Genomic DNA, 14,042 nt, shown 5'->3' with positions numbered 1-14,042 from the left:
GCTAGCCAAATAGGGATTGCTGAGCAGCTTTTTAGAATTGCAGTATTTCAGACCTACTGTGAGTAATAATCTCATTTTAACAAGATTCTCAAATGACTCGTATGTTTACTAAAATTTGAAAAGTACTGCTATAGTGAGGAGTCATTTGATTCAGTTATACTTAGTCACATGTTTATAACTAGGAACACATTTTTCAACAGAAACTATGTAAGAAATGGTAGTTAGGATTTCAGCCTAACCCATAAAGGCCTAAAACGATTCATAGTTAGAAATGCTTTGTGAGATCTAATGCTGAAGTTCCAGGAGAGGCAGGAACTGCTGGACTGGAGAACAGAAGAAGCAGATTTGTGTCTTGTTTAGGGAAAGGGAAAAAGGGAAATAAACCTGTCAGACTGCTAAGGGCTGGGTTGTACAGGGCGTTAACACAAGGTCAGTGACTGGGGAATCCTGAGCCTGTAATTTCCCAAGTACTAGATTTTGGAGCATAGCATCTGTGTTGCTTTGCTTGTAGCAAATTCCCTCTTAACATAATGGTAGCCTTGATTCAGAGAAAGAAAAATTATTTCCTTAAATTATACAGTTTCTAAGATACATAGTCAAGTAAAAAAAGCACAGTGAAGAGTAGTATGTGTAGTATGCTAAAGTGAGAAATCTTTTAACACTGTTATTTTGCAAATGTGCAAATATGTATGTAGAAAAATTCTGAGAAATGGAATTATTTGTAAAGAAGCTATGTGCATTTGTAATGTTGCTAGATTTTACCCAGTTGTTCTCCATAAATACTGTGTCAATTTACACTGCCACAGAATGCTAATTTATATATCCAACTTTATGATTTTGCCAATGTGATGGTTAAAAAATGGTATCCCAGTGTTGTTTTAATTTGTATTCCTCTAAATGGTGAGATTGAATATCTTTAAATCTATTTAAAAGCCATTTCTGTGAAATATCCATATTCTTGGCCAATTTTTATATTAAGGTATTTCTTATCCTTTTTTTAATTATAGGAATTATTTATATATTAGGGAAATTAGCCCTTTGTGATATGGGTAGCACACCTTTTTGTTAATATACAAAAATAACAATAAACAGGTAGCTAGTGAACATCATAGCCCTGGAAGTAGACCACTTAATTTGCTGCTGACCCATATTCCCTTAGATAGAGTGGAATATGTCTTTTTTGAAAAGCATGTTCAATACTATAGTTTCATATTTGGAAAACACACAGAAGAAGTTTTATAATATAAAGTTTTAAGAAAGTAAATGTTGATGAAGTCCTTTTAGCTGGTGGAACAGGTTAAAAACAATTTTTTAATTGAATGTTGTTAATTTTAAAAATTATGATTGTTGTGGGAAATCACAAAGCTGTTTTAAACCTGACTGTCTCTATATTATTCCCATTCCTTCCACTAGGTTACCACCAAAGAACATGATTTTGATCTAGGGGCTCCAGTTTCTGAAGCTGAAAAACACCAGAATATTCTCCAGCTAGAACAAGAAGTGAGAAATCAAGACAAATTCATTTCTTCACTGAAGTTACAGGTTACATTTAAGTTCTCTGCATATTTCCCTAAATTAATTTGGGATGGGGGCCTATATTAAAATAAGATAGAGAATAAATACCAATTCAGTGCTCATTTAAATTTTATGGGTCTAAAATCATTCCATTTTTATCTTAACCATTTTGAAACACATAGATTCAGAGTTAGTGAGTGAAAACTATATCCCAGGTATTGTATCAGATGCTTTCAAGTACATAATCTTACTTAATCATCCCAACTTTGTGAAACTGTGATGTTATTTCCATTTTACCAATGTGGAAGCCCAAGTTCCAAGAGGCTAAAGAATTATGATATTTGACTAATGAGTGACAGAGCTAGGATTTCTCTGAACTCCCACATTAGCTAGAATTTGAATCCAGTTCTCTGAGCTCCCAAGTTCATTATTGTTTCTGTTCTCCTGGTGTCTGACCTGTGGTATAGCTATTAATAAAGGCTATTAAAAGAAACTTCCTCTTCTAGGAAAATGGAGTAGACTTACTTTTCCTTACTCTTCCCACTAAGTACAGCTAAAAACCCTGAATATTATGTATAAAACAAGCATAAGAACACTCTGAAAGGTGGGAAGAAGGAAGACTGGCTAGAGACCTCAGCACACAATGAATGTAGGACATGTTAGGGAGTTCCTGGTTTTTCTTTTTGTTCCATATATCCCAGGCAGAGTACTGGAAAAACTGGCAACCAGAAATCATGGGTGCAGATTTATAAAGGTCTCAGAAAAGCCATTCCTTTCTAGCTGAAGGACTAGGAATTGGGCAATCTAGCAAGTCAGATTACTCTTAGACAAGAACTGCCCACTTTAAGCAGACACCACGGAAAAAAACTAGCTCCATTCCTGCCAGCAAAGGCTAAGAGCCCAGACATCCACCCTTCTCATGCTATATAACAAAGAACCCCATCCTTCCCTCATCCCCCCACCCCACCCCACCAGGCCCCCATCCCACCAGGGTGGTATCAAAGAAGAAGGCTGAGTGGGGAACCAAGACTTTTGTGTCATTCAGGAAGTAAGGAAGTCCCCAACCCCGTATTGTCACCAGAGACCACATGGGCAGCCAAAAGTCCACTGCCACCTGGTAGTAAGAGGTGCCCCATTTCCTCTTTGCTGGGATGATATCAGAAGAGACCTAATGTAGAGTCAGAACCTTTACCACCCTCCAACAATAACAAGTCCACCCACCCACAGTGGCAGTGGAGGATACATGGGAGCGGTAATAAGGAGCCTCCATTCTTCCAGCTCTGGTGATATCAACAGAGGCCTGGTGGGGAGCCCGAATTCCCATCCCTGCCTAGCCGTAACAAGGAGCCCCACTCTTCCCAGGTGTCAAAGGAGGCCTAGTGGAGAAATTGGGCTTTTACTCCCATCCAACAGTAACAAGGCAGTGTCCCCCTTTTCTTGCTGGAGCAGTGTCACAGGAAGCCTACTGAAAGATAAGAGTCGGTGTCTTAGACTATGAGGTCTTAATAAAAAAAAAGAAAAAAACACTCCTCATCCCAAAAATCAGGAAGATCTCAACCTCTATGAGGAAAGACAATCACGAGGTGCCAACACAGAGACGAATCAAATATGACAATTATCTGACAAGGATTTTAAATTAGCCATCATAGAAATGCTTCAACAGGTAATTTTGAGCATGCTTGAAACAAACAGAAAATCTTATCAAAGAAATAAAAGATATAAAGTACAGCCAAGTGGAATTTTGGTAGCAAACAGGCTGTTCGAAATAAAAGATATAAAGTAGAGGCAAGTGGAATTTTGGTAGCAAACAAGCTGTTCTTCAGTAGGTGAATAGAATAAACAAACTGTGGTATATAATAGAATATTATTCACTGATAAAAAGACATGAGCTATCAAGCCATAAAAAGACATGAAGGAACCTTGAAAGGATATTGTGAGGTGAAAAAAGCCAATCTGAAAAGGTTACATACTCTGTGATTCCAACTATATGACCTTCTGGGAAAGACAAAACATAGAGACATTAGAAAGATCACTGGTTGCCAGGGAGTTGGAGGGAGGAAGGGGTGAATGGAGCACAGGGGATTTTTAGGGCAGTGAAACTATCCTGTATACAGTAATGATGGATACATGTCACTGTACATTTGTAAAAACCCACAGAATCAACAACCCTAAGAGTGAACCCTAATTAAACTCTGGATTTTAGTTAATAATAATGTATAATGTTGGCTCATCAATTGTGACCAATGTACCACACTAAAACAAGATGTAAATAAGGGGAAACTGGGGTGAGTTGGAGGGGGGAGAAGGGATATGTGGGAACTCTCTGTCTGTACTTACTGGTCAATTTTTCTGTAAACCTAAAACTGCTCTAAAAAAAAGTAAGGTCTATTAAAAAAATACATGGGAGAAAATACTTCCAAATTATGTATCTGATAAGGGATTAATATCCAGAATATATAAAGAAGTTCTATAACTCAACAACAAAAAACCCCAAAACAACACAATTCAAAAATGGGCAAAAAACTTGAATAGATGTTTCTCCAGAGAAGATATACAGATGGCCAATAAACATGAAAAGATGCTCAACATCACCAGTCATTAAGGAAATGCAAATCCAAACCACAATGAGATATCACTTCACACCAGTCAGGACCACTATTATCAAAAAGCAGAAAATAACAAGTGTTGGTGAGGATGTGGAGAATCTGGAACTCTTGTGCATTGCTAATGTAAAATGGTTTAAGCATAGTACAAAAAAGTTTGGCAATTCCTCAAAAAGTTAAGTATAGAATTACCATGTGATCCAGCTATTCCACTCCTAGGAATATCCCCCAAAGATTAAAAGCAGGGACTCAAACAGATACTTGTACACCAGTGTTCATAACAGCATTATTTATGATAGCCAAGAGGTGGAAACAATGCAGATTCCATCGATAGATGAATGGATAAACAAAATGGGGTACGTACAAACAATGGAACATGATTCAACCTTAATTCTGAAAGGAGACTACAAGATGGAAGGGCCCTGAAAACAGTGTGCTAATTGAAATAAGCCAGGCACAGAAGGACAAATATTGTATGATTCCACTTATATGAGGTAGGAAAATTCATAGATAATTATTTAATGGGTACAGAGTTTCAGTTTGTGATGATGAAAAAGTTCTGGAAATGGATATGGGATGGTTGCGCAATGTTGTGAATGAACTTAATGCCATTGAATTTTACATTTAAAAATGGTTAGAGTGGTAAATTTTATGACGTTCTATTTTACCACAATAAAAAAGTTTAAAAAAATACAGTAACTGAAATTAAAAACTTGGTGTTCTCAAACAAAAACATGAAGAGGAGGAGAAAAGAATGAATCAGTGAACATGAAGATAGAAGTAAAGAAGTTACCTGATCTGAACAATAGAGAGAAAATAGATTGAAAAAATGTGAACAGAGGCTCAGGGACAGGTGGGAATATAACAAAAGATCTACATTTGGATCGTTGGAGTCCCAGAAGGAGAGGGAAGAGAAGGTGGGGCTGAAAAAATATTCAAAGAAATAATGGCTAAATAGTCCCCAAATTTGGCAAAAGACATAAACAGATGAAAGAAGGTGAGTGAAAAGCTACCAGGAGTCTCCCAAAGAAATCTACACTGAGACACTTCATATTCAAACTGAAAACTAAAGACAAAAAATTCCTGAAAGAAACAAGAGAAACAATTCATTATTTATAGGGGAGCACCAATTCAAATGGCAGCAGGTCTGGAAATGAGATCAGAAGGAAGTGGCACAACATTTTTCAAGTGTTGGAAGAAAAGAACTGTCAACCCAGTGCATATTCTGTATTTAGAAAAGTATGAAGGGAAAAGTAAGAAATGAAGGGAAAATTAAGATATTCTCAGATGAAGAAAACTGAGAATTTGTTGCCAGCAAACATACCCTAAAAGAATATCTAAAGGAATTTCTCTAACAAGGAAGGAAGTGATAAAAGGAGTAGTCTTGGAAGAATAGGAAGGAAGGAGAACAACATACAGAGCAAAAATATGGGTAAACGTGATCGAATTTCCTTTTCTACTTTTCTAAATTATGTTTGTCGAATGTAGTTCTCAGTGCATGTAGAGGAAATATTTAAGAATTATTAATAAAGGAGGGTAGAGAGACGTAAAGGGAGGTAAGGTCTCTGCACTTCACTTGAACTGGTAAAATGTAGGCTGTGATAACTTATGAACATATAATGAAACACCTAGAGCAACCACTAAAAATCTGTAAAAAGAGTTATACTCAGAATTGCTATGGATACCTCAAACTGGAATTCTAAAAAATGTTCAAGCAACCCAGAGGAAAGTGGGTAAAACAACACAGAAAGAAAAATTAAAAAAAAAACAAAACAGAGAAAACAACAGAAAAGTCACACTTGAATCTTAACATAAAAGTAAGTACATTAAATATATGTAATATAAATACACCAATTAGAAGCTAGAAATTGGCAGAGTGGATTAAAAAACCATGACCTAGCATTATGCTGTCTATAAGAAATTCACTTCAAATATAATGATATAGCTAGGTTAAAAGGCATTCAGACCCAAATGAAGAAATAAAACTATCCCTGTTTATAGATGACATGATCTTCTTCCTGGAAAATCTCATAACGTCTACAGTGTAAAAACTCAAACTAATAAGTGAGTTCAAAAGGTCAGAATACAACACAAACATACTGTATTTTTTAAAAAATGTATTTATTTTTTGGCTGCGTTGGGTCTTTGTTGCTGTGTGCAGGCTTTCTCTAGTTGCGGTGAGCGGGGGCTATTCTTCGTTGCAGTGCACGGGCTTCTCATTGCAGTGGATTCTCTTGTTGCAGAGCACGGGCTCTAGGTGCCTGGGCTTCAGGAGTTGTGGCTCACGGGCTCTGGAGCGCAGGCTCAGTAGTTGTGGCGCACGGGCTTAGTTGCTCCGCGGCATGTGGGATCTTCCCGGATCAGGGCTCAAACCCGTGTCCCCTGCACTGGCAGGCAGATTCTTAACCACTGCACCACCAGGGAAGCCCTGTATTTTTGTATATTATCAATTAACCTGTGGAAATCTAAATTAAAAATTACATACCATTTACAATCACTCAAATAGAAAATGGAATCCTTAGATGTAAATCTAACAAAATAAGTATGTACTCGCATTCTGAAAACTACAAAATGCTAATAAGAGAAATCTAAGAAGATCTAAACAAATATTCAGGGATTGGTAGCCTCAACATAGTAAGATATCAATTCTCTCCAAATCTATATCCAAGTTTAATACAATTCCCATCAAAATCCCAGCAAAGAACACTTTTGAAAAAGACCAAAGTGGAAAGAGTCATTCTCTTTGATTTAAAAACTTAATATATAGCTACAGTAATCATGACTGTATGGTATTGCTAGAGGGACAGACATAGTTCAGTGATACAGAATAGAGAATCCAGAAATAGCCTTACACGAATACAGCCAAATGATTTTTGACAGAGGTGCAAATGCAATCTGATGAAGAAAGGTAGTCTTTTCAACAAAATGTGCTGGAGCAATTTGATATCTTTTAGGAACAAAAATGAGCCTAGACCTAAACCTCACACCTTATACAAAAATTAACTCAGAATAGATCATAGATTTAAATGTAAAACATAAAACTATGAAAGTTTGAAAAGGTAACATAGGAACAAATCTTCAGGACCTGGGCTTGCTGAAGAGTTCTTAGACATGACAGCAAAAGTGTGATTCATAAAAGAAAAAATTGATAATTTGAATTTCATCAAGATTTAAGTCTTTTGCTTTGTGAAAGACCCTGTTAATAGGATGAAAAGATAAGCTACAACCCCTGTTTCTGTCAAAGGAATCATATCTAGAACATGTGGAGAACTCTCACAACTCAACAGTAAAAAGCAAACAATCCAGTTAGAAAATGAAGAAAGGATATAAAGACGTATTTCACGGGAGGATGTATTGTTGACAAATAAAAAGATGTTCATTTTTTCTAAACATCAGGGAAATACAAATTAAGACCATGATGAGATAACAATGCGCACTGTTAAGAACAGTTAAAATAAAAAATAGTCATGATACCAAATGCTGGCAAGGATGAGGAGAAACTGGATCACTGATACATTCCTAGTGGGAATGGGGAATGGTACAGCTACTCTGGAAAATAGTTTAGTTCTTAAAAAACTAAACATACATTTACCATACAGCCCAGCAATTGCACTCTTGGGAATTTATTCCAGAGAAATGAAAACTATGTCCACTCAAAAACCTGTATACAGTTATACAGTTGTTCATAGCAACTTTATTTGTTATAGTCCCAGACTGGAAGCATCTAAAACTTCCCTTAATTGGTGAATTATTAAACAAACCGTGGTAATCCATACCATGAAATATTATTCAGCAATAAGAAGGAATGAACTGTTGATCCACATAACAACTTAGATGTCAGGGGCACTGTGCTGAGTGAAAAAGCCACCGTCAACAGATAGCATACTGTGATCTCTATCACATGATTCTATTTATGTAACATTCTCAAAATGGCAAAATTATTATAGAGATCAGTGGTTGCTAAGAGTTAAGGATGGGGAGGGAAGGCTGTGACTATACAGGAGTAACGGGAGGGTGATCTTTGTGGTGATGGAGTAGTTCTGTGTCTTATTGAGGTGGTAGTTGCAGCAATTTACACGTGATAAAATGGTATAGAACAATAGGCACACGTTGTACCAATGTCAAATCTCTGGGTTTGATATTTTACTGTAATTATTTAAGATGTAACTGTTTGGGGAAACCAGGTTAAAGGCACATGAACCTCTGGACTACGTTTTCAACTTCCTGTGAACCTTTAGTTATTTCAAAATAAAAAGTTTGTGGGGTTTTTTTGCAAAAGATTTTTTTAATAAAAGCTACTTTTTGAGTACCTATTATCTGCCAAAAATTTTACTTGAACTTTTATATCTCTCTAACTACACCCTGAAAATTGTAGGTATTCTCTCCATTTAACAGATGAAACTCAAGAAGCTTCCATTTATTTTTTTCTGAAGTCAGATGCATCTCTTAGGATCAAGAAAATATGGTAAATTGTCCGAGGTTAAGTGACTGGTGAGGAACTGCAGCAGGATTTAAACCTGTCTGCCTCAGTCCAAAGCCCACATCCTTTGTAACCTCCTCTTCTAAAGTACTTGTGTCTTGGAATTAAGTAAAAGTGGGGCTTGATGTCAAGGTGAGGGAAGTGTTCATTTATTTATTTATAATGTATTTGTTTTATTCATTTAATAATTGAGCATCATGTGCTAGATATATAATAAATGATACAGAAATGAGAGGTATGTTGATTCAGAAATTAGAGACATGATCCCTTTAAAGTCGCTTAGAACTTAGTGGAAGGGACAGGGAAACAAATGATTATAACACATCTTATAAAATACTAAGATAAAAATATATAAGAAGCTGTATGGGAGCCCAGAGAGGAAAAGCATGTAACCTTTCCTGGTGGGAGGTCAGGAAACATTTTTAGCATGTTCTTGTTGCTCAGAGACGTGGCACTGTTGAAGCCATGAACAAAGACAAAAAGATAGATAAATTGAAGTTTGTTTATCCCTATAGTTAAAAAAAATGCTAGTAATGAAAAGAGGTAATAAGAGTGCGGGGAAGTAAAGAAACAGTGAAAGCATGGATAAGAAGAGCAAACAGGAAATCATTGCATGGTTTCTGTACTAGTTGCTAGAGGTGAGCTGCAGATTTCTTTACTAGAGGCAAAACAACAAGGAAATTGTAAAGTAATTCATGGTCCAAAGAATAAAAACAAACCAGGTATACAAAAGAAGCACATGTTTTCCTGAAATTGAGACCTGAGCGAAGTTTTCCTGAGGATTCTTTTTTTTTTTTTGCGGTACGCGGACCTCTCACTGTTGTGGCCTCTCCTGCTGCGGAGCACAGGCTCCGGGCGCGCAGGCTCAGTGACCATGGCTCACGGGCCTAGCCGCTCCGTGGCATGTGGGATCCTCCCGGACCGGGGCACGAACCCGTGCCCCCTGCATCGGCAGGCGGATTCTCAACCACTGCGCCGCCAGGGAAGCCCCTGAGGATTCTTATAGAGAGGGTTCTGCGATATAGTATATAACATTTTCAATAAATTCCCTAACAGAGGTTTTAAAATGAGTTTAGCAAGTTTCTTACAGCATGTCTAGAGCTTAGGTGTATATTGGAGATGGTGGAGAGGGCTTGGACGGGGCAGTAGGCCTGGGACCACAAATGGTATTTGTTCATCTTATTCTCAGTGTAATGAAGCACCATAAGGCTACAGGAATTACTTCAAATTTGCATTTTCAAAGAATTTTTAGCTGTAGTTGGGAGAATGCCAAAAAAGAGAGTAAGAGGTATTGCTGAAATTCAGCCTGGTTGTGCTAAAAGGCTCAACTACAGAAATAAGTGCATTTACGGTTTGCCTTTTTGCTTTTTTAATTCTTCAAGTTTTTTTTGTCTCCTGGTTTTGACAATTTAAACTCTTTTCCTGTAAATCTCACAAGTTAGTGTGCCTTACAAAATACCAAAGTGAGAATTGGATTAAAATAATGGCCTTTATTGTGCTTCTTGAGTATAATAAATGTCATTGTGGTATAGTTATATATAATTCATGACCTTTAGGATATTTCCTTATATAGTGACAAATAATAAAGTTTATATTTTTAAAGAAAACTTTGTTGATTTTGATGGTTTGGAAAGAGCTCTCTAGTTATTTGAAAAGGGCAAGGTTACAGCAAAAATAACGTTAGAACTAAGAATAATGTTACATAAGAGACTTAGCAATTTTAGATGCTCTTTAAAGACCAAGACTGTTTTTTTCTTCTGTCTTTTCACATCTTGCACACACAGTGCCTTGAATATAGTAGGTGCTCAATAAATATTTGTTAAATATACAGTGAGAGACAAATCCTGTGGAAAAGGACTTTGTGCCACCCCTTTATCTCAGATATTTCTCTTACGGCACTTAACATGCTGTATATGTATTTCCACAAGTAAACAATACATTCTCTGAGGCAGATAGCTAACCTATCTTTGTATCCGTTGAATTTAACATAGTTCTTGACATATTATCATTATTCAATGGGTGTAACATATCTTTTTTCCTTTAAAGGCATTTGGATACCTTTGTGATAGAAAAGGCCCTTTTCTTCATCCATTGATGGTTTGATAGTGGGCTGGGAAAGAAAGCTGTGGTCCTCCACATAAGTCAGCAAATACTTGATTGATTTGGTATTTAGCTTAGTCAAGTAAGCTACTGATATGTTCAAAAGGACTTTTCTAAAGAGTTAACATATTTTGATGACAGTAGTTAGATTCTAAAGAATGCCTAATTGATGATATTAATTATTAAAATTAAATAATTTCAAGACTAGTTTCTTTTCTGCAGATATAAATATTTGGCAATTTTTCTAATAGTTTTGTTAAATATCAACACTAAGTGGTTTTTTTTGTTATTAAGCTGTAAATTGTTTTGAGAATTATAGCTGTAAACCTTTAAATTTTCACTTAGTATATTTTTTTCAGATAGGTAATACAGTCACATGGTACAAAATTCAGAAAGTAAAAAAAGATATATAGTTAAGTCTCCTTGCCAGGGAAGCAAACCTCCCTTCCTGAATCCAGTCACCTAGTTGTTCTCCTCAGAGGGAAGCTAAGGAAATAGTTTAATTTGATTATTTTCTTTCTACTTATAACAGATTGAAGATCTCAAACAGACAAATCATGGCTTGGAAGAATGTGTTAGGAAACTCTTGGATGGTAAGGAGGTGGTAAGCAGTCAAGTAGAGGATTTAACCAGCCACAATGAGCATCTTTGTCAAGAATTGATTAAAATTGACCAACTAGCAGAGCAACTAGAAAAAGAGAAAAAGTTTGTGGTGGATACTGCCAACAAGGAACTTGAAGAAGCAAAGGTATTAGATTGATCACTGATCAGGTTTTTTTTTTAACTGAGGTATAATTGACATATAACATTATATTAGTTTCAGGTATACAACATAATGATTCAATATTTGTATGTATTGTGAAATGATCACCACAAGTCTAGGTAACATCCAACTACTGATCAGGATTTTAATTCTACTTTAAACATCATATAGTTATTAATGCAGAGGAAAAAGTGGCATTCTCAATTACATCATTTGAAAGTTTTTTAGATTTGACATTGTAATTAAATGTCTATTCTAAGGATTAAATTGTTTTGTGTCTCACATTTTATTTCTTTTAAAAATTTTTACTCAAAAATTTTCCTAAGTAATATGTAGTCATAGTAAAAACTCAAAGCAATGGGAATGTTCTGTATATAGAACATTTCTCTTTCTCCCTAATCCTTTTTTCCTCTGCAGAGGTATCTACCAACAAGTATATATATATATTTCCATTCTTCTTTTCTGTTTTCACACATACACAATTTATTTCACACTTTAAAAAAAGGTGAGTTTTTTTTAACCAAAGCTTTTAAATTTCTATGTAGTCAAATTTGTCAATCTTTACTGAATTCTGAGTTTTGATCTTTTATTTTTCTGAGGTCCCACCCCCTTTTAAAACATTTGAATGAGACTTCCCTGGTGGCGCAGTGGTTAAAAATCCACCTGCCAATGCAGGGGACACAGGTTTGATCCCTGGTCCGGGAAGATCCCATATGCTGCAGAGCAACTAAGCCTGTGTGCCACAACTACTGAGCCTGCGCTCTAGAGCCCAGGAGCCACACTACTGAGCCCGTGTGCCACAACTACTGAAGCCCTCGGGCCTAGAGCCCGTGCTCCGCAACAAGAGAAGCCACTGCACTGAGAAACCTGCACACCGCAATGAAGAATAGCCCCTGCTCACCACAACTAGAGGAAGCCCACACGCGTAGCAACAAAGACCCAATGCAGCAAAAATAAAAAAAAAAATAAAAATTTAAAAATATATATTTGAATAGACTTTATTATTTTAGAGCAGTTTTAGGTTCATAACAACGTGAAGCAGAAGGTAACAGAGATTTCCCATATACTCCCTGCCCCCACACATGCCTAGTCTCCCCCATTATCTGCAATCCCCCACCAAAGTGGCACATTTGTTACATTTTATGATAAAGAATTGACATATTGGGACTTCCCTGGTGGCACAGTGGTTAAGAATCTGCCTGCCAATGCAGGGGACATGGGTTCGAGCCCTGGTCTGGGAAGATCCCACATGCTGTGGAGCAACTAAGCCCATGCATCACAACTACTGAGCCTCCACTCTAGAGCCTGCAAGCCACAACTACTGAGCCCATGTGCCACAACTACTGAAGCCTGTGTGCCTAGAGCCCGTGCTCCACAACAAGAGAAGCCACTGCAATGAGAAGCCCGCTCACCACAACGAGTAGCCCCCGCTCGCCACAACTAGAGAAAGCCTGCACACAGCAACGAAGACCCAACGCAGCCAAAAATAAATAAAAAAATAGATAAATAAATTTATTAAAAAAAAGAATTGACATATCGTGATCACCCAGAGTCCATAGTTTACATTAGGGTTCACTCTTGGTGTTGTACATGCTATGGATTTGAACAAATGTAAAATGGCATGTATCTACCATTATAGTATCAAACAGAGTAATTTCACTGCCCTAAAAACCCTCTATCTCCACCTAAGGTTTTTTTTTTTGGGGGGGGCGGGGTACGCGGGCCTCTCACTGTTGTGGCCTCTCCCATTGCGGAACACAGGCTCCGGATGTGCAGGCTCAGCGGCCGTGGCTCACGGGCCCAGCCGCTCCGCAGCATGTGGGATCTTCCTGGACCGGGGCACGAACCTGTGTCCCCTGCATCGGCAGGCGGACTCTCAACCACTGCGCCACCAGGGAAGCCCTCTCCACCTAGTTTTGAACCTTGTTTAGGAAGGCCTTCTCACCTCAAGAGCTACAAGAATATTTTCTACAGTTTTCTTTAAAGAATTCTTAATATGTATATTTAAAGTTTTAATCCTTCTGGAATTTCTTTTTGTTCTAGTGTGAGGTATGGTTAAATTGTCCTTTCTTCAGTCACTGATTTAAAGCACCATTTTAACAGGTACTGAATTCTTATATGTGCATGGATATGTTTCTGGACGATTTGGTTTCATTGATTCATTTGCCATCTTCTATGCCACTACCATATTATTTTAATAACTATAGCTTTATGATATTTTGATAAACATTTTATTTCTTGATTAAGTTTTAGTACCCTACCATGACCTTTAGAAACTAGGAATTTAGACACTACTATAAAATGAAGACAGTTTGATTTCTCATTGTTGTCTAATGGCTTACAGGCAAGACACATAGTATATCTGAAAGCCAGAAAACAACCTGTTGAATTTTTAAGTGATAACGTGCTTATTCATCTTGATTTTATTAATCACCAAATTAGTAAATTGTGTCTGTAAGATGGTAGTTTCCCAAAGCTAATTGTTATTACATGTTATTTCATACACATCCTTTTAATATACTCTTGGTAGCATATATAATAAAGCATATATTATTATATAATATAATAAATAATTATATTA

At 36.8% G+C, this 14,042-nt stretch overlaps 1 protein-coding gene across 8 annotated transcripts in view; it reads left to right on the top strand.

Moving 5' to 3' along the window:
• Positions 1–14,042, top strand: part of TSGA10 (testis specific 10) — a 101,518-nt gene that overhangs the window by 10,812 nt on the left and 76,664 nt on the right. For 4 of the 8 annotated variants that reach the window (XR_003003144.1, XM_024743943.1, XM_024743941.1 and 1 more), the window contains exons 2-3: positions 1,414–1,542; positions 11,231–11,446. Coding sequence is in view for 4 of the 8 variants with exons in the window: in XM_024743941.1 (XP_024599709.1) it covers positions 1,414–1,542; positions 11,231–11,446 (345 nt within the window). In the remaining 4 variants the exon portion in view is untranslated. Of the gene's footprint in view, positions 1–1,413; positions 1,543–11,230; positions 11,447–14,042 lie in introns of those variants that run through there. The other 4 variants (XM_024743940.1, XM_024743942.1, XM_024743945.1 and 1 more) reach the window with 4 other exon arrangements.

Source organism: Neophocaena asiaeorientalis, unplaced genomic scaffold, assembly GCF_003031525.2.
Source record: "Neophocaena asiaeorientalis asiaeorientalis breed wild unplaced genomic scaffold, Neophocaena_asiaeorientalis_V1.1 scaffold114, whole genome shotgun sequence".
NCBI lineage: Eukaryota > Metazoa > Chordata > Mammalia > Artiodactyla > Phocoenidae > Neophocaena > Neophocaena asiaeorientalis.
Note: the sequence above shows the minus strand (reverse complement) of the source record. Positions and strands in the feature narration are given on the sequence as shown.